Here is a 21,215-nt window from a genome sequence, read left to right as displayed (position 1 = left end):
CACAATCCTGCGCATATGCCGCACCTGTATTTTTCTTGGCCTGCCAGATCTGGGTTTAACAGCAACTGTGCCTGTGGCCTTCCATTTCCTGATTACATTCCTTACAGTTGAAACTGACAGTTTAAACCTCTGAGATAGCTTTTTGAAGCCTTCCCCTAAACCATGATACTGAACAATCCTTGTTTTCAGATCTTTTGAGAGTTGCTTTGAGGATCCCATGTTGTCACTCTTCAGATGAGAGTCAAAGGGAAGCACAACTTGCAATTGACCACCTTAAATACCTTTCATCATGATTGGACACACCTGTCTATGAAGTTCAAGGCTTAACGAGCTAATTCAACCAATTTGGTGTTGCAAGTAATCAGTATTGAGCAGTTACATGCATTCAAATCAGCAAAATACAAGGGTACCCAAATTTTTGCACAACCAGTTTTTCACATTTGATTTAATTTCATACAACTAAATAGTGCTTCACTAAAAATGTTTACACCCCAGTACTCAGATGTTCCTAGGAAATGAAAGATATACCACTGTTATCTTTTCTGTTGAATGTGGAGTAAATTATTATGCAGGCTGTATATGACTGTATATACACAGACAGGCGGACACCAATGGTTCAAACACCAACACACGTTTGTTACACATATTTACAAATAAAGTGACACAACCCCAAAACTCCCCCAAGGTTCAGGCCTCTCACACAATACCTCTCTCTTCTCTTCAGGCCACCTCCTTTCCTCTCCTCCCGAGCTCCATCCTTCTCCGCTCCCGACTCAAGCCAACAAATGGAGGGAGGCGCCCCCTTTATAATCACCCGGATGTGCTCCAGGTGCCTCCCAATTAACCTCTGCCGGCACTCCCCAGTGTGGACGGAAGTACCGGTCGTGCAACCAGAAGCACTCCGGGTGTCCCTGGTCGTCTTCCCCCCAGTACTTCTGGGTGTGGCGGAAGTGCTGAGGACCAGGGCCCTCCAGGCATCGGGGCGCCTCCTGGATGTGACCACGGGTCCCTATATAGTTGAGCTTCCAAGCTCAGTTCCTGTGGTCCCCAAAGCCACCAGGGCGGTTGTCTGGAGAAGGCGTAATCCCTCCTCTGGTCCTTCCGGGCATCCCGACTGGGTGCCACCCCCAGCTGCTTGTCACAGTGTACATATATACATATACAGTAATCCCTCTGTATATCATGCTTCGACTTTTGCGGCTTCACACTATCGCGGATTTTATATGTAAGCATATCTAAATATATAACACGGATGTTTTTGCTGCTTTGAGGGTTTCTGCGGACAATGGGTCTTTTTACTTCTGGTACATGCTTCCTCAGTTGGTTTGCCCAGTTAATTTCATACAAGGGACACTATTGACAGATGGCTGAGAAGCTACCCAATCAGAGCACGCAGTTAAGTTCCTGTGTGCTGATAGACTTGGCGACGGAGCGCCAAATTCGATTCCGCAGTGTTAACCAGGAAGTCTCGTCTCGCTCATTCAGCATCAGTGTGCTCCTGCTACTGCTTCTAGGGCCGTGCCCAAGAGCCAACGGAAGATGCTAACGATTGCCAAAAAGGTAAAAGTTTTGGATATGTTGAAGGAAGGGAACAGCTACACCGCTGCATGACTCCATTACGGCATCAATGAGTCCACGATTCTTTTTTATTTAAAAAGGAGGAAACGAATATAAGATCTACGGCCGCAGTGTCCTTTAACCAGGGCGCAAAACGAGTTGTAAGTGGATGTAATAAGGCGGTAGACCGGATGGAACCTGCTTTAGGGATTTGGATTGAAGACTGCCGGAAGAAGAACAACGGCGGTGCTACACAGTCGCCAGAAGAGGCTCCTTTAGAAAAGCTGTAACGCTCTCCTTTGTTGTGCAGTAACATTAAACTCATCGTTATCAGACAAGTTGTCATGTCATTGCTGGTGAGTAACCATAATTAATTTTCTACGTACAGTACTTATTACATGTGCATAGTTTAGTGTCACTGTACACACATTTTACTGTATACAATTTTTCTTGCATTGTACATATTTATTGCTGGTGGCCTGTCTGTCGTAATGGCTGTAACATATGTGATATCATAGACGCTCCATATCTTTAAAATAATATTTAGGTTTTACTGTATATAAACAGTGTGTTTGCATACATAATTTCAACGAATCTTACCTAATATCGAAGAGAATATTCAGTATAATTGTGTAGGAAATGTTTATAATAATGTGGGAGAGTTTATAAGGGCTTAAAATCTATAAAAATAACCATGTGAACACATGGTTTTTACTTTGCGAATTTTCACCTTTTGCGGGGGGTCCTGGAACGCAACCCCCGCAATCGAGGAGGGATTACTTTATATATATGCCTGACCGGGCCACCCCTTTGGCACTGAATACGGAGGAGCAAATATGGGCTGCACACTACATCCCCCGGAATGCTTGGTGGCAGCTCCCCTGAGTTGCATCGGGGCCACAATCATGGAACACCAGAGCTCAACCCTGTTGGGCTTCGTGGTCACCGCCAGGGGGCGCTACATGGCTTCCTGAGCCCGTGTGGGCTTTGATGCAGCCACACCCGGAGGTGCAGCCTGAATTAAGTCAATTATCACCTGGAGCACTTCCGGGTGGGCTATAAGAAGTGCCAGCAGCCACTACTCGGCACGCCAGAGTTGGGAGGAGGAGGACAAAGCTGCCCTGGAGGAGTGGAGGAAGATGAGTGTATTTTGGTGTTTTTCTTTTTGTGTGTTTTGGGGACTGTGTAGGGCCTGTGGGACATGGGGAAGACGTGCCCCACGGCTGAAGAAAATAAATCTTTTTGTTTCATTTTCATGTGCCTCCGGTGTCAGCATGTGTCGGGTAGGTGCTGATATAGCGTCCTATTCCACAATATATACACTCTGTTGTTCTATAGATCAGTATTTATAAGGCACTTTATGCATAGGAAAGTTTCTGTTGAAATAAAAAATGCATTAATGCCTTTCAAGATTATTCTGATGCTGAGGAAGATCATATTCAGAAAATACAATTCTGCTAAAGAACGACAGAGAATGTTTGACACATATTAATAAACAGGGGCAATTATTTCTAGCTTTACTAGTCTACTTAAAATATTGAATTAACAACCGTTTAGTTGACATATTTGATTCATAGGACTAAAAATGCCCTGAATGATTTGCCATTTGTATTCCTATGAGAAATGGATTACTCACAAAGCACGAAAGATGAATTTCTTAAATTGCTTTTTATGGAATAATAATTGACTTTATCAATATACAGTGGCCATTTTAAGCCCAACTGTACAGCAGATACAATATACCAAATACTTCAGTCATTTATGTCTGTGGATTATATGATTCAGGCAAAGATTAATTTCCTAAATTGTATTTTATTACAATGAATTGCCTGTTCATTGGATGACACACAAATTGATTTTCCACTTGATAAATACTGGAACTGGACTCGTGTTCTGCCTAATTTGAAATTCTGCTTAAGAACTGTGCCTTAGGTGCTTGTATTAGAATTCAGTTCATGCACAATCAAGGATGAACTGAAAAAAAAGATGAGATTTGTCTCCTCTCCTTTAAGGGGTGATTGATGCGTTGGCTCACTTGATAAGGGCAATACCTCGCAGCATTCATTGGTGAGTGATGAAAATGGAGGTTTTGCTAGTTAAATTCTTGAAAGGTACACTAGCTGTTTTGACTTATCTCTCAAGGGAAGTGCTATACTGAACTAGATATATTCCTTGAAAACAAAAGTAACAGCCAGATTGGCATGTTCTCCTCACATTATTGTGTATTTAGATGCTGCTAAGGCTTACATATTGATGCTTATTTAGATGGAACATGGCGAAGAATGGAATAGTATATGCAGCTGCTTCAGCACTGAATGGAAACTAAGTAAAGGTTGTATTACTGATTTGAGAATTTCCATGAGGATTGGTACTCTGTTTTAGATTTTTTTTTCTTCTTAATCAACAATAAACAAAAATGAATCTGGCTTGTCTAAATGAGCATTTGCATACAACAACAAACAAAAAATACATATGCATCTTACTTACAATGTGGCACAAGTAATTCTAAAGGAACAGGATGCATAAATGTGCCTCAAACTGCTCGAAATCAAAATTACTTTTTGGACAGTGCCTTAAAATACAGTTTGTATGGAGATTCACAATTTAGTCTGAAAACGCAGAAGCAATAGTCATGTAATATGCCTTCATGCTTGGACAAACATTGCAATTGAATGGAGTGTGCAAATTGACAGTGCAACGCCTCTTTACATTTCTTGTAGAATTTTGCGTTGCTTATCTCATCAGTGGTCTGCAGCTAAGAAAAAAAATCAAACAGTAACCCCATGCTTTATAGCAGGAGATGACAATAAGCCCTCTCAATCGAGTGTTCATTAGATAGACGACTGCTGTGCAGCAGAATGGATCTTGTACAAGAGAGTAATCCGTTCAATTGCTTACTTTATGTTGAGCAGTTTTTGAGGCTAGTCTGAATGAGTTCAAGTCTGTCTCACAATATATTCTATTTTTCCAGTAAACCATAGATAGTATACTTTTTCTTGTCATTCTTAAGAGAAAGAGAGTCAGATAATTGAATTTGTATTTCAAGCAGTCTAGACAGAGAGTATAGAAATAACAGGCCAGTGTTATTCTACTACCAACATCTTACTGATATTTCTATTCCTATTCTGTCTTGTAAGCATCAATCTCACTTTAGTGTTGACTCAGGTATGTTTCTGTCCTTATGTATGTTTACAGGTAATTTGGCATCAGTTTAATACGTGCAGACTGAAATTTCTCTTGTATGTGGTTTTTCTACTAAATACTTACATTGTATGTGTGCATTTTTCTTCATAATCATATACACATTTTATTTTGTCTCATACCATCAAGCTTTCTGCTTATTTTTAATAGTCATTACAAATGTTATGAATAGTGATGAACGAAACACATACGTTTTGGGAAATTAACATAAAAAATCTTTTTACTTGTGATTTCACAATTGCAAAAAGCTGTGTTCACATGTGTTTTTTCTGCAGCTGTGTAATGTATGTAATGACCACTAAAATCAATTTTATTCATGGCTGTTATTCACATAACTATGGAGGTGCAATGTGTTTTTTAAAAACACACCAAAACACAACCTCATGTCCATTACTATGTTTTCTCCACAGGAAAACTCACTACACAGAAAATCTCTTGCTCTTTCTGCATAGGGGGTTTGCACACCGCTTTATGAGCTGTGGAGATTGGAGTTTCATTTCTGTCTCCTATGCATCTTTAGGTTTGCAATTACCAAGACTAGCATCATAATTAGCAAAAGCGAACCTCCTCTTACAAGTATAAACATAAAACCTGTCTGCTGGCTTAACAAATGTCTACATGTGACAGGAAATGAGTTCAATTAGAGATCTTTATTTAAATACTAAAAGGCAGACAGGCGCATTTAGAATTAATGCATGCAAACACTTCTATGCAGATAATAAATTCCTGTTTTTTGTGTCAATGGCACAAAATCTGCTGGAAGGAAAATTCCATATTCAATTTCAAACTAATTTTTTCTCTACAAATCTCTTTCTTCATGAATAGGTTTGCTGCAAATTCACTTTTACCCAAATTGCTTTGGCCATGACTAGTCATATACTTAAATATACCGGTACAGGAGAACAGTAACTTGAAGTATCCCCAACCCAAAAATATGCCAAGTACAACAAGAACAAGATATCACGGAGGTATCTGTCCAGTACAAATATTATTAGAAAGACCAACCAGATTAAAATGACTCAGTGATGACCTTGTCTGATTTCCGTGCATAGGTTAACAGTGAAGCACACGCCACTTTGCAAGTTTAGCTAACAAGACCTCTCAGCTCTCATCCTGAAACGAGAGGAACTATTAGTAATTCTGATTAAATATAATGTCCTGAGAATTTATAATTCAGCTTTAAGTGACAATAAGAAGATGTTCCACTTCCTATTACACAGGTGTTGGCTTACCTAGTTAAAAATGATGATGCCCCACTAATGTTTGAAGAGATGATTGATGAACCTGAGAATTTTACATATCGCCTAACCGTAATACGAATTCAGCCTTACTTAGCCATCTATACACTTGTCTTAAAATTAATCTAAAACAACAGTGACTTACTGAGTTTTGTTATGTTACAGCCTGAACATACGTGTATTTTTTCTTTATTGTTGTTTTTGTTATATATGAATTATTATTTTCCGTATTCCTCTTTAATTTCTGTTAGGTTATTTTATTATTTAATATTGTAGTTGTATATCTTTAAAAGTTTCACCATAACATGCAAAACATGAGGCCACCATTTCATCACATGTGAGGGACCACATTTTACATTCTTGTGGATTAGACAGCTTCTGTTAGGCTGTCATTGTGTTTGTAAGAAGTAATTTCTCAGTAGTACTTTTTTTGTGATTTATATGATCATTTTTCTGGATTTTTTTCTTTGAATTTGTATTGGGAATTGACTGTTTTGGATTGCTCTTTTAGTCATATTATTTTTGCCCTTTAAGAATACTCTTGTTATATGTTTTCCATTTTGTTAATAAATCTTAATTTTTATAAAGATTCTTAGTTGCCCTTTTGTTCACAAGCTCGAGGCTTTAAAGTCACCTTCTCCCTTGTAAGGCATTTTAAGATGGTTTAATATTTTTCTAGGATTGTCTTTGTATTAGGAAATTTTAAACCCAGTTTTCAGTTTTTAAGCCAGTGTATGCCAGACTGTTTAGGTAGTAGTTCGGAGACTGGCTGGTGTGCGGTGATCCTCTTCTGGACTGGCCAGTGAGGGGTTTGACCTGCTTTTTCCTCCATTGCCATGTCTGGAACTGCATTATATAACAAGTTCTGTGACAATGGTCATTGTTGAATAAAATTGCTGAAGCTGGCAAAAAAGTGTTTCGGCACAGACAGACAGGCATATAGATAGATAGATAGATAGATAGATAGATAGATAGATAGATAGATAGATAGATAGATAGATAGATAGATAGATAGATAGATAGATAGATAGATAGATAGATAGATAGATAGATAGATAGAACTATAATACACAAATGCTTTCAAAGACTCAATTCACTCTATAATTTTGTTTCTATTTGAGAGTTCCACTGTCATCAATAGAGAATAAAGACTAATTCTGCTTCCTTAGTTTACAGATGTCTAGTGATATCGGCTTACAAAACTGAATCAACACTAAGTACTGCCAAATAATATATCTGTCATCAACACATAATGAACATTGGTATTCAAAAAATAAAATTAAAAAGAAAATTTCTAGGCATTTAAACAAGGTAGACAACATGCAAAAATTGTCAAAAGAACTGGCAAAGGTCTAAATACTAGAAATCAAGAAAGATGAGTAACAAAACCAAAATAGTGATTCAGAAATCAAAGTCAAATCTTTGGTCAATGCTCTATTCCTGATTCACTAGAAAAAATGAAATAATGAGTTTCTTAAAAAAGTCAATCGAAAACTATAGTGTAGTAGCGTACCAGTATCTAATATTGGCAGGACACAATGACATAAAATTTCATGTGACCTTCTTGTAAACAATGCAGCCATAGCCATTCAGTCACAAAATAGCTGTGACTACCCAAAAAACATCGCAAAATGGTATCATCAGAATAATGATAAAAAATTTCATTTACCATCATTGTCAGCCAAAAAGTTTTTCATCAAAAACAATGTGGTTGTTGCTTCACACCGACCCCAGTGTGTATGTATAGTATCATAATAGTATCTGTAGCAATATAGTAAGTAAGCTTGCTATACAGAGATACACGTTTTGGTATTGGGTGATATGTCTCGTCAATGTCGTAACAGCCGCGATACATTCTGCTATATCTGTGGCGAATATACACTTGCGCCTCAGAGACGTTGGATGACTGCTCTTGTGAAGAAAGCTCATCATCTGTATTTCGGCTGCAAAATTGGTGATCAAGACAAGGAATGGGCGCCTCACATTTGCTGTGCGACATGTGCTGTCAGTCTGAGGGCCTGGCTCAGAGGCACTGAAAAGGCGATGCCGTTTTCTGTTCCGATGATATGGCGAGAACAGAAAGACCATGTGACAGACTGTTACTTCTGTTTGACTAAAGTGTCTGGTTTCTCTGCCAAAAACAAGAAGTCAATTGAATATTTTAATCTGCCCTCAGCAATGAGACCCGTGCCACATGACGACAGTCTTCCAATTACGAAACCACCAGAGGATTGGACTTTAGACGAACCAGATGAAGAAACTGCAATGCAGGGTACTGACAGTGACATTGACCCAGATTTTGACTGTGCTCATCAGGCGATCCACATCTGATAACATAGTCTGAATTGAACGATTTGGTCAGAGATTTTTGTCTGTCAAAAGCAAAAGCCGAGCTGCTGGGTTCAAGACTGCAGGAATGGTGTTTGCTGTCACCAGGTACGAAAATGTCTGTGTTTCGAGGCCGACATCATGATATAACCACATTTTTTGCACAAGTCGACAGTCTCTGTTTCTGTTGTGACATTGAAGGATTGTTCTCAGCCTTGGGTTGTGATCACAACCCGGAAGAGTGGCGTCTCTTCATTGACTCGTCAATGTTAAGCCTGAAAGCTGTTCTGCTACATAATGGCAACATTTATCCTTCAGTACCTGTTGGCTATGCAGCATACATGAAAGAAACGTATGAGAATATGGAACTGTTGCTGAAGCACGTCCAGTATAGCAGGTACAACTGGAATATCTGTGAAGATCTTAAAGTCGTTGCTCTGTTACTAGGACTGCAGCTCGGCTATTCAAAGTACTGTTGTTTCATTTGTAAATGGGCCAGCCGTGCCAAAGAGACATGCTATTCTCAACAGAACTGGCCACTCCGTAAAAAGAGTTCCAGGACAGAAAAATGTGGCACATGAATCGCTTGTTGACCCGGCAAATATATTTTTGCCTCCTCTTCACATAAAACTGGGACTCATGAAGAATTTTGTGAAAGCACTGAACAAGGAAGGCAAAGGTTTTCGTTATTTAAGACAGATGTTCCCAAGAATAACTGACGCCAAGATCAAAGAGGCCATTTTTGTTGGCCACCAGATCAGACATGTTATGAGTGACAAGTGGTTTGAAGATCTGTTAGTTGGGTCTAAAAAATTGCCTGGAAAGCCTTCAAAGACGTTGTTGACAATTTTCTGGGCAATTACAGAGCCCTAAACTACATTTAGCTGGTAGACAAACTTGTCAAAGCATACAAGACAATGAAGTGCAACATGTCACTCAAGATTTATTTCCTCCACTCACACTTGGACTTCTTCCCCGCAAATCTCAGTGCTGTCAGTGATGAACATGGTGACAGGTTTCACCAGGACATTGCTACGATGGAGCAACAATACCAGGACAACTGGAATCCGTCAATGTTTGCAAACTACAGTTGGACACTGCAACGTGATGCACCAGACATTGAATACAAAAGAAAATCAGGAGCAAAACACTTTTAATTCTGTTGAATTTAATAGCTTATGTGAAAAATAAACGTGACTAAATATGTTATTGTCAGTAAACATATAAATGCCTATTTCTCAGAGTTCCTATGTGATGCAGTAAAACCAAAACTATATTTGTGAATACCCAGTAGGTACCTGTCACAATCAGCAACAACTTTTCAGGAAGCAAGACTTTTCAAAAAAATTATTGTGCAGTGAAATGGTATAAGGAAATGTTTCCAGGAATGTGCCTTGACAAGTCTACTACATCTCAAGGGGAATATTTTTAGGGTTAGTAAAATTAAATTGCTGCAAGTTATATAAGAAAGTTTTTTTTTTTAATTATTGCAAGATTTTCAGACACCCCCCCCCCCCCCCCCCCCCCCCCCCCACACTCTTAAGTATGGATAAAGTATTATTTGATATTACCCAGTGACTAAACAAAAAATGACCGTGAACACCATCGCAATTTGAGATTTGTACTTTTCTCCTCCTCTGATTAAGAATTAATGTTTTTACCTGTCACTCTTAATTTCACTATTCTTGTTTCAGGACATCCTTTTAAACCCTTCCTTATTTACTTTGGCTACAAAATTCCAATGCCTATCTTCAATAGTTGGTTGCATCCCACGCCAATCAGTTTATACCGATTACAGCACTCATGCTCTCTGCATGTCAGTAGTCCCAGTGCCCATAACAGTGCTGTCTAATTTGGTCAGATATGGCAGCCACCTAGCCCTTTCCCAAATTCATTCTGTTATGCCATGGTTATTTCTCAAAGCACAAATTATTAAAATGATGGTTAAATATTTTGATTTTTGTGATTACGCTCTGCAAATGTTTTGTATCAAATTATCCCCAAATGTAAACTTCATTTCAGGCTTACTGGGCTTTGTTATTAGGAATACATCTGGATAATCAATCAAATGGAAGAAAACAAGATTTAGAATTTGTAAACGATTCAATTTATTTTGGAGCTATTATAGATGGGAGAGATTACTTCTTTGAAGATGTTGTAGATGAAATTAATTTCACTACCTAGGTGATATTTTACTTGAGTATTACCATTTTAGCTGTCAATTTATAATTTATTTGCAGCCCATGTTAGGTCAATACATCTTTCATAAAATATAACATGGCTGTACATTAATAATAATTCAATTGCTTTTTGTCGGGCTGAGTCTGCTTGGGACATTCTGCTGCATCAGTGTATCAATACGTTTGATAATAATTGTTTTATAAAATTATAAATGGCTGATTAAATATTGTTATAAATTATATAGAACATCTTGGGCCTACTCTAGCATACTTAACCTATTTGGTGTGTAACTTGTGTGATTGTAACAGAAGATCACTCCCAAGTCTTAGTTCCATTACAATAAGCCACTGATTGAAAATCACACTAAAATGAACTAGTGTGGCAATTTTGTGTGTAATTGCACTTTACAAGGTGAGCAGCTGTGATTAATAACATGAACACCATCCTAATGGGTTTAAAAGGAAATCATGCAGAAAGCACCAATATAAGAACATTAAATAAAATTATTGTTTTATCTGCTTGATAAAAATATGCAAATACCAAATTAATTTAAGCAATTAAAATGAATTAATTAAGATGCATTACAAATGACCATTCGTACACTCAAAAATAGGATTAAAAAACCTACTTCTAGTTCCTAAAGCACATTTGTCCATAAAAGGTCTGAAGAGTAATTTAAATAGGTAGTTTTTAACTTCCTGACTGCAAAATGTTGGTAGTATAAAAAAATGTCACTGTTGTTAGCAGTTGTCCGTAAAAGAGCCTGTAATGTGGTGTACAATGTTTTTAAAACATTCATATTGCTTCTTGTCATAGGAATTGTCACTTCAATATGGACACTGTGTGCAGAGATATAGAAAACAAAAACACATTTTCATCTTTGGAAACATAATGATTTATGTGGTTATGATTAATTTATGACAATTTGTGACTGATTGTCTTGTACATTCCTGTGCATTACATTACATATAATGGTAGAGTGTTGTATGTGCTTTAGAAGTTGTAAAAACGATTGGGCAAATATTTATTGTTACCAAATACGTTTTTAGGGATCTAACAGTTTCTGCATCAACAGTGCATCACTACTGAGATTTCTGAACATTTGCATTTGCTTTTGAAATGGGTTTAGATTCATTCACAAATTATTAACCTGTACAGGTTGTCTATCAGTTCTGAGCTATACACCGAAATAGGATTAAAGTTTAGATTATGGCTCACTTTGAAAAAATTCCAGATGTGCCTCCATTTTTACTTCTAAATGAGCCTTTGGTGAAGGGGGGGGAAAGTTTATTATGAGAGCTATGTGAGGAATGGTATACTGTATGGAAATGGAATGCAGCCAAAGAAGGTGGAACATGAAGTAAAGTTGGAAATAACAGAGATGACAATGATCAGGTGGATATGTAGAAAGTCAAGGAGTGAGAGGAGGAGGATATGTAAGAGGATGTCTGTCATAAGCTTTGTCTGAAAAGGGCTAATTTAGTCTGAAATCCATCTAAGAAAAATCAGAGTTACAAGCATGAAGATTTTTAGTTGAGGTTGTTGGACACCTGCGGTGGGTTGGCACCCTGCCCGGGATTGGTTCCTGCCTTGTGCCCTGTGTTGGCTGGGATTGGCTCCAGCAGACCCCCGTGACCCTGTGTTCGGATTCAGTGGGTTGGATAATGGATGGATGGATTGTTGGACACAGTTATTAATCTTTTTTTTCTGGATTCTCCTGTATCATTTTTGGATATTTGTTTTGTTTATATTATACATCTAAAATTAAATACCTTTTATTATTTTAATGTCATCATCTTACCGAAGTGCCATTTTGTTTTGTTTATGGGCATTGCCACTTTGATTTGTAAACCAGTATAACAGAGTCTGCTTCATCTGAGATTTAGACATTCCTAAACAATGTTGTGCATGTATCTTTGTCAAATTTTGGTACTTAAAACTTTAGCAATCCCTTTTTGCCTTTGGTTTCTTGTTAGTGTCTTATCCTTGGCAATTCTCTTTTTGACTTTCTAGCTCAGACTCTTTTCCTTGACATTTTGACTTAACAATCCATCTCCTCATCCCATCTTGACAGTTACTTTGTAACAAGGAATTATGGGGATGAAAAAAGTATGTTGGCTTGCCTGTGTTGCAACCCAGCTGAACTGTTAGCACCTCAGTGTGACAATACTTAGTAATTATTCTTTATTTCCACTCCGCATATTTAATAATAATTGGCCACTATTACAAGGATGCATTAGGAGGATGAATGGATTAAATATAACTGGTGAACTTTAGGTTCATTTAAAGGTTGATGATCATGAAAATACCTTATGAATGTCATTTTTTGTGGGTTCCAGTTATGCCAACTGGATATAACATTACTTGACAGTCACATAAAAATTGCCTTGATCTATTATTAAACAGAAGTATCATTATTAAGTTCAGGAGACAAGTTCTGGAAGTTTTAGACTTGTCTGTTAATTAGCAATCATCAAACTAAAATCATTCATTCATTCCTATATTTTCACTCTGCTTTTCCTGAGGGACACAATGACTACCAGTCCATCCTACCCTTATCAAAATTTTCTACCTCCACCTTGGGAATTTGCAGGTGCTGCTAGACCTGTCATGAGATATGATCAATGCAGTGTGTACTGGCTCTACCCTTTTGTCTTCTTACAGTGAGCTACTGTATGTCTGGCATGCCCCTGTGGAAGGAACCCAGGGGATTTCCTAAATACATGCCAAATCGTGTCAACTTTCTTCTCTTGACTCAAATAACCAGCAATTCTTCTCTGAGATCTTCACGAATTACTGATTTGCTCACTCTATTATGAGTGAGCCAGCAACCCTATGTGTGAATTTCATTTTGGCTGCTTTTACTCGTATCAACTGCACTTACTATACTGTACAGTGAAGAAACCAAAACTTATGAGACATGTCTAGTTTGCTTTAGGAACTCTTTCCACAATACTGAGATGACATAATGCAAAAGACATGATTTGCCAATTACTAGAACCCAAAAGGGATCCTAAATTTGTTGATAAAATCCCCAATTTGCCATATACCACTCTGTAAGAAGAATGTGGTGAAGACAAAGGTATGCACCGTTTGCACAGAGCATGATTTCATTGAATATAGCTGCACGTTTAGGTGCAGGTGACAAAGTAATAAAAGGCTAACCCCATTTAAAGAAAAAAGAGACTAATCATTCTTCTAGTCTCGTTGCTAGTTTTAGTCTAGGTTGGATAAAATTGTACACCATAAGAAATACTGTGGATAACTTTCGAATGAATTCCCATGGGTTCACCACCTATAGGAGGGGCCAAGGAGGTCGGGTGCAGTGTGAGTTGGGTGGTGGCCGACGGCGGGGACCTTGGCGGTCCGATCCTCGGCTACAGAAGCTGGCTCTTGGGACGTGGAATGTCACCTCTCTGAAGGGGAAGGAGCCTGAGCTAGTGCGCGAATGGAGTGCCCTCTCAGGGTTGGTAGCGAGATCCTGCCCCAAGTGGAGGAGTTCAAGTATCTCGGGGTCTTATTCACGAGTGAGGGAAGAATGGAGCGTGAGATCGACAGGCGGATCGGTGCGGCATCCGCAGTAATGCGGGCGCTGCATCGGTCTGTCGTGGTGAAAAAGGAGGTGAGCCGCAAGGCGAAGCTCTCAATTTACCAGTCGATCTATGTTCCTACCCTCACCTATGGTCATGAACTATGGGTAGTGACCGAAAGAACGAGATCGCGAATACAAGCGGCTGAAATGAGTTTCCTCCGCAGGGTGTCTGGGCTTTCCCTTAAAGATAGGGCGAGAAGCTCAGTCATCCGGGAGGGGCTCAGAGTAGAGCCGCTGCTCCTCCGCATCGAGAGGAGTCAGATGAGGTGGCTCGGGCATCTGATCAGGATGCCTCCTGGACGCCTCCCTGGTGAGGTGTTCCGGGCACGTCTAACCGGGAGGAGGCCCCGGGGAAGACCCAGGACACGCTGGAGGGACTATGTCTCCCGGCTGGCCTGGGAACGCCTTGGGATTCCCCCGGAAGAGCTAGAAGAAGTGGCCGGGGAGAGGGAAGTCTGGGCATCTCTGGTCAAGCTGCTGCCCCCGCGACCCGACCTCGGATAAGCGGAAGAGAATGGATGGATGGATGGACTTTCGAATGAATCCTTCACCCTTAAAGGACTTTAGTGTAGTGGTTAGCTATATTAACCAATATTTCAGCATTTCTTAGTCTTAAATGCAACAATATTCAAGCTTTCATGCTAATGTAAACATTTGTACATGTATGGAAAAATTTCAAGAAGAGAATATCCACAGGGTCTGTAAATTCTTCACAGGGAATTTTTGAAAAGGATATCACATTGCTCATTTTGAATGCTGTCTTGTGAAAATATAATTTTGGTTTCATTTTGTCCAAAAAAAACACCACAGAATATCAAGTTAATACTTTTTGAAAATTTACATGGAGGGACTGACCACCATTTCTCACATTGAGTTCTGTAGAATTTAAGCATGTTTTCCAAAGTTATTTTGTTGCCTTGTATTAAATTATTAAACACCTTTTCTCATGCAATTAAGAATATTTCCTCGATAAGCACAAGTTGCAGAGGTTGTATTAAAAGCTGCAAGGTAGACGTCATTCTTCAGTAGACATAAATTATATACAGGTCTTATGTTTTTCATTTATAGACGGGATAGCTGTTTAATCAAATTCTAGAAATGCAAGTTTCAATAGGATCCGGATAGATTTTCTGTCTGAATCATCACTTAACTGGTATAGTTTTCTTCTATAATCAGCTTAGTTTTTTATCAGACGTCAGCCTTCCTTGCCACATAGATTTTTTTTAATCTGGCAAAGTAAATGAAAAGAGACTGAGGCTAATACATAAATTAGCAAAAGATAAAGACTTTTACCTATACCTGTCTTACTTTTGGCACATCATTACTTCCTGCTGCTTAAGTCTTTCGACTTTTTTTTTCTTATTGTAAAAATGTTTGCATTCTTGCACTTTCAGGAAAATGGAAGAGTCTCTGGATTGAAATTAACTTTGGTTTTTGAAGAGCTTTTCACTTAAAACTAAATACAGCATATTGCCATTTATGCGCATCCATTTTCTCAGGTAAGATGCTACAATTCATTATTAATGTGCTGTGTAAATGCACCCTTTCATATTTTGATAGTATATACATTGCTCATAGACAAAAAAATCTTTGTGTTTTATGTTTTTTTAATTCTGTTTCTATTATATGCAGTGCTTAATTAGACAATTTGTTGCTTTTGCAGATTTACAGTATATGCTTTCATTAAAAATGGTATCCAAGCACTTCATGATGATGGACATAATGATTTAATTAAAAAATGCATTTGCTTCTAGCTTATTGCATGGTGTTGATGAATACCAGACTGTTTAACAGCAAAGCACAAAATGTTCAGACTATGGATTGAATTTATCTTGTGAAATACTCTGTTAAAAGTAATTTTCCAAAGTTGGTTATGCTAATAGGCTGACATTTTGCACTGTGTAACCCTCATAATGCAAGCTGACATGTTTGAAAAAAAAATTAATAGGTAGTAAGGCCATGCTGGAAATGAATAAAATTGCCTCAGCCATTTTTCCTTTTGAGCGATTCATGTATTCAATACAAAACTCTGCTTACAGGTTGTCACAGTATGCAGTGAAAGTTTGGGGTCATACGCTTTTAATCCTTGGCTAAGGGCTGTGACTGTGTGGATTTCATATTTTTCCTAAGCCAGTGAAGGTTTTACATACAATAATACTCTGGTATTCAGCCCATATCCTAAAAGACAAGTTTGTTAATTAAAAATACCCAATTTGCATGGAATAAATATTCATGAAAGCAATCCTAAAACAATTATGTATACAAATGTCAAAGATTTTCTTTATTAATTTAACAAAAATTAAATTTGGTACCTCTACTTTATATAAGATTGTAATGTCATGTATGTATCTTTAAAGACCACATTTTGCAGTTCCACCTTCAGAGAGGAATAATCCAAACACTGGGTTGAACACTACATGATTAAATGACCCTCTGGATCCTCTTTTCCATCTTTTGAAGTTACTGATCTCTGTAGCTATATGGAGTTTTAGATGAAAATAACCAACTGAAAAACTGTACTTGGGCTTTCAGGGTGTGGTGCACAGTCACATAAGTCAGAACGTATAACATTGTTATCAATAAAGAAAGCTTTAAAACTAAGAGTATATTAGTACACAAAAAATATGCAGAAAAAACACATAAGCCATGAAACTAAACAAAACTTGAATTAACATGATAACTACTGGCCAGGCACATTGAATCAAACATTTTAAGACATTTGGCACCTAGAGAAGATCAGAAAATACAGTGTAATAACCTAGTGGTGCAAGAGATGGAGGAATAGAATTAACCTGTAATGCCAATTGCTGGTGAGTGGCCCAAAACAGAACCACTGGCATGTTCAACCATATGCCACACTATTACCCCAGCTCTTTGCAAGCTGACCCAAGTCCAGGGTTCAGTCCAAAATCCACCTGTGGCAACACATTTGAGCTGTTGGGCTTCAGCAAATGAGACACGCGTCTGACCTATGTGGTCTTCTAAGTGTGGTTTCTGTGCCAACCCCCCCTTACCTGCTCCTCACGGGCTGCTTTATTGGCAGTTTCTTCAGGTATTCCCGACACCTCACACAGTCCACCACTACCTGAGGTCCTGACCCAGAGCTTGTTACAGTAGACTTTGGAGAAGAAGCATTATACCAGACATAAACTATATCGCTGGCTCAGGATAGAGGGTGTATATGGGAAGTGGGAAATGTGCTAACACTTTATACATTTGTGACTCTTCACTCCACTCCCTACAGCTGCTGCTAGGCAATTATTGTAGCCCACCCACAGTAATTACTTTAGACAGTAACTCCATTGTGATGCACTTCCTAAAAACCTTTGGGTTAAGTGTTTACAAAAGTATTTATATTTGTCTTCATTTTTTCTCACTTCTATATGAGGCTGATGTGCTTGATTAACCTTCTCCGTGCAGCTCAGTCCTGCACCTTCTTGCCAGTGAAGCCCTTTTCCGTCAGATCTTCTTTTACTTTATCCATCTCTTCTTCTGTACTTTCATTCCCATCACTCTTTTGCCCACGTATTCGTTGTCTCTCCTCATCACATGTTCATACCAATTCAACTTACATTTCTGTACTTAGACATCTCTCCCACCTTTGCTCTACCTGTGGTGGTCTCATTTTTTATTCTGTCCTTTTTTGCAACTCCACACATTCAAGTCAACATTCTCATTTCCGCGTTCCCATAACTGCCCAAGTCTCAGCTCAATACATCATTGCTGATCTTACCACTGTCTTAAAAAACAGATTTACATCTGTTGTAATCATTAATAAATTAATCCCTATATAACCACTGGACTAAAATGATTACAGATGGCAGAACTATACTATTCTCAGACATGAACAGTAATTTGATAATAAGAGTTTTAAGAATATACTCTTGGCTACATCCCAATAATATGCCTTACCTGTTCTTATGGGACATTTTCTTTAAAAGGATTACCACTGCTGTCACCACAAGTATCTATAATCAAATCGCTGGAAGGGTAACTCTTATATAGTCAACAAGCAAGTTTAAAAGTTTTGAGCAATTAGATTTGAGATAATCGGAGTATGGCAGGTCATATCTACATTAACAATAGTGTAGTATCAGTTTCACATTGAGTTAAAATATTGTACCAGGGTAAGACTGGTATTCTGTGGAAGGTGAGTCAATCTGTCCATCTATAAACTATATACTGATTTTTTTATCTCATCAGGTTAAGTTACTTTTGTCTAGCCCACTGACTTAAACTGTGAATGCCAGGGCTGGTTCCCATATGGAGGAGATAGCCGTGGAGGGGAAAACATAAACTTGGTAACAATGTAAAATTTCACCTTCACACATTAGCATCCATATACAGATATCAGTTAGACTCTTTATATGTACAGTCATATGAAAAAGTTTGGGAACCCCTCTTAATTCTTTGGATTTTTGTTTATCATTGGCTTAGCTTTCATAGTAGCAACTTCCTTTTAATATATGACATGCCTTATGGAAACAGTAGTATTTCAGCAGTGACATTAAGTTTATTGGATTAACAGAAAATACGCCATATGCATTATAACAAAATTAGACAGGTGCATAAATTTGGGCACCCAAACAGAGATATTACATCAATACTTAGTTGAGCCTCGTTTTGAAAATATAACAGCCTCTAGACGCCTCCTATAGCCTTTGATGAGTGTCTGGATTCTGGATGGAGGTATTTTTGACCATTCCTCCATACAAAATCTCTCCACTTCAGTTAAATTTGATGGCTGCTGAGCATGGAAAGCCTGCTTCAAATCATCCCATAGATTTTCGATGATATTCAAGTCAGGGGATTGTGACGGCCATTCCAGAACATTGTACTTCTCCCTGCATGAATGCCTTTGTAGATTTCGAACTGTGTTTTGGGTCATTGTCTTGTTGGAATATCCAACCCCTGCATAACTTCAACTTTGTGACTGATGCTTGAACATTATCCTGAAGAATTTGTTGATATTGGGTTGAATTCATCCGACCCTCGACTTTAACAAGGGCCCCAGTCCCTGAACAAGCCACAGAGCCCCACAGCATGATGGAACCTCCACCAAATTTGACAGTAGGTAGCAGGTGTTTTTCTTGGAATGCGGTGTTCTTCTTCCGCCATGCAAAGCGCTTTTTGTTCTGACCAAATAACTCAATTTTTGTCTCATCAGTCCAAAGCAGTTTGTTCCAAAATGAATCTGGCTTGTCTAAATGAGCATTTGCATACAACAAGCAACTCTATTTATGGTGTGAGTGCAGAAAGGGCTTCTTTCCCATTACCCTGCCATACAGATGTTCTTTTTGCAAATTGCGCTGAATTGTAGAACGATGTACAGATACACTATCTGCAGCAAGATGTTCTTGCTGGTCTTTGGAGGTAATCTATGGGTTGTCTGTAACCATTCTCACAATCCTGCGCATATGCCGCTCCTGTATTTTTCTTGGCCTGCCAGACCTGCTGGGTTTGACAGCAACTGTGCCTGTGGTCTTCCATTTCCTGATTACATTCCTTACAGTTGAAACTGACAGTTTAAACCTCTGAAATAGCTTTTTGTAGCCTTCCCCTAAACCATGATACTGAACAATCTTTGTTTTCAGATCTTTTGAGAGTTGCTTTGAGGATCCCATGCTGTCACTCTTCAGAGGAGAGTCAAAGGGAAGCACAACTTGCCATTGACCACCTTAAATACCTTTTCTCATGATTCGACACACCTGTCTATAAAGGTCAAGGCTTAATGATCTAATCCAACCAATTTGGTGTTGCAAGTAATCAGTACTGAGCAGTTACATGCATTCAAATCAGCAAAATTACAAGGGGACCTAAATTTTTGCACAGCCAGTTTTTCACATTTCATTTCATTTCATACAACTAAATACTGCTTCATTAAAAATCTTTGTTCTGAAAACACCCCAGTACTCAGATGTTCCTAGGAAATGAAAGACATACCACTGTTATCTTTTTTGTTGAAAGTAGAGGAAATTATTATGCAGGCTGAGAGGGGTTCCCAAACTTTACATATGACTGTAGTAGTTCTTTAAATGATGATCAGCATAAGCATCATTCCTAATGGTCTGTTGAAGCACAGGGAGACTTTTGTAATATTAATAAGTACTAATATAAAGTCAGGAGAACAGTAAACTTAAACTTTAATATGCTTTCAGCACGGACAACAGTATTCAGTGTGTGGCATCCTGATGACACGGTGGTAAGTGGTTTTGAGTAACAACCTGGAGAATGGTTTTGAATTACGGTGTGGTCATTATCTGTGTGTTCTACCTGTCCTTGAATGGGTTTTTTTTTTGGCCAGGCATCTGCCACTCTGGTTATTCCAAACATATTGCAAAGATGAGCTATTAGTATTATTGATAACTGCACTAGTTTATTGTAGGTCAGTATGTATGAGTAAAAACGTTCAGTGGTTAGTGAGATCATATAATTGTGTATCTTATAAATAATAAGAGCTGTATTAGAAATAAAAGCAATTGTTGCTAATTGAACTTGATGTTCAAAAGAGAAAAGCAAATTCCAAAATACACTGATTGCATGCTGAATCCACAAAATGGATGTTCTGAATTTAACATCTCTGCTCTATTGAGCAACTGACAGCCAGAACTGAATGTGAGAGCTGGGTAAACAAGATTAATCTCCACTCCTTTACTGGTTAAATAAGATACCAGAGTTGTTTGTCTTAGTATTTCATGCTAACAGACAGTAATAAAATGTCCATAAAAATTATTTTTTCAGTTCTTAAATATACAATAGCTCAATTGTATAACATGTAAGATGTACATCAAGGTAACACATAATGTTATAGTGAATGTGTGGCCCAATTTGAAATCTATGGACATTTAGGCCAGCGTTTTTTTTTTTTTTGTTCAAAAAGATTGTTTTACATCAGCTCTTTCCAACTTCACATTCAATCTATCATTATTTTTAGTGCAATCAAGTACAGTTCTGGAGCATTTAGTCAAAATGTGTTTTTCATGATAGGCGAAAATATTTTGGCTTTTCTTTAATGCTTATTTTACTGTAAACCTGGCAAGTCATGAGGTATTCTTGATTAGATTCTGCATTCTGTTACACTGATGGCCATACCACTGACATCTTTTCGGTTAGCTACA

At 38.2% G+C, this 21,215-nt stretch overlaps 1 protein-coding gene across 1 annotated transcript in view; it reads left to right on the top strand.

The window, feature by feature from the left end:
* Positions 1-21,215, top strand: part of mgat4c (mgat4 family member C) — a 79,019-nt gene that overhangs the window by 23,676 nt on the left and 34,128 nt on the right. The window contains exon 2 of the mRNA XM_028791534.2: positions 15,492-15,596. Within this exon, the coding sequence (XP_028647367.2) occupies positions 15,577-15,596 (20 nt within the window). The 5' untranslated portion in view covers positions 15,492-15,576. The remainder of the gene's footprint in view (positions 1-15,491; positions 15,597-21,215) is intronic.

Source organism: Erpetoichthys calabaricus, chromosome 1 (genome assembly GCF_900747795.2).
Source record: "Erpetoichthys calabaricus chromosome 1, fErpCal1.3, whole genome shotgun sequence".
NCBI lineage: Eukaryota > Metazoa > Chordata > Cladistia > Polypteriformes > Polypteridae > Erpetoichthys > Erpetoichthys calabaricus.
Note: the sequence above shows the minus strand (reverse complement) of the source record. Positions and strands in the feature narration are given on the sequence as shown.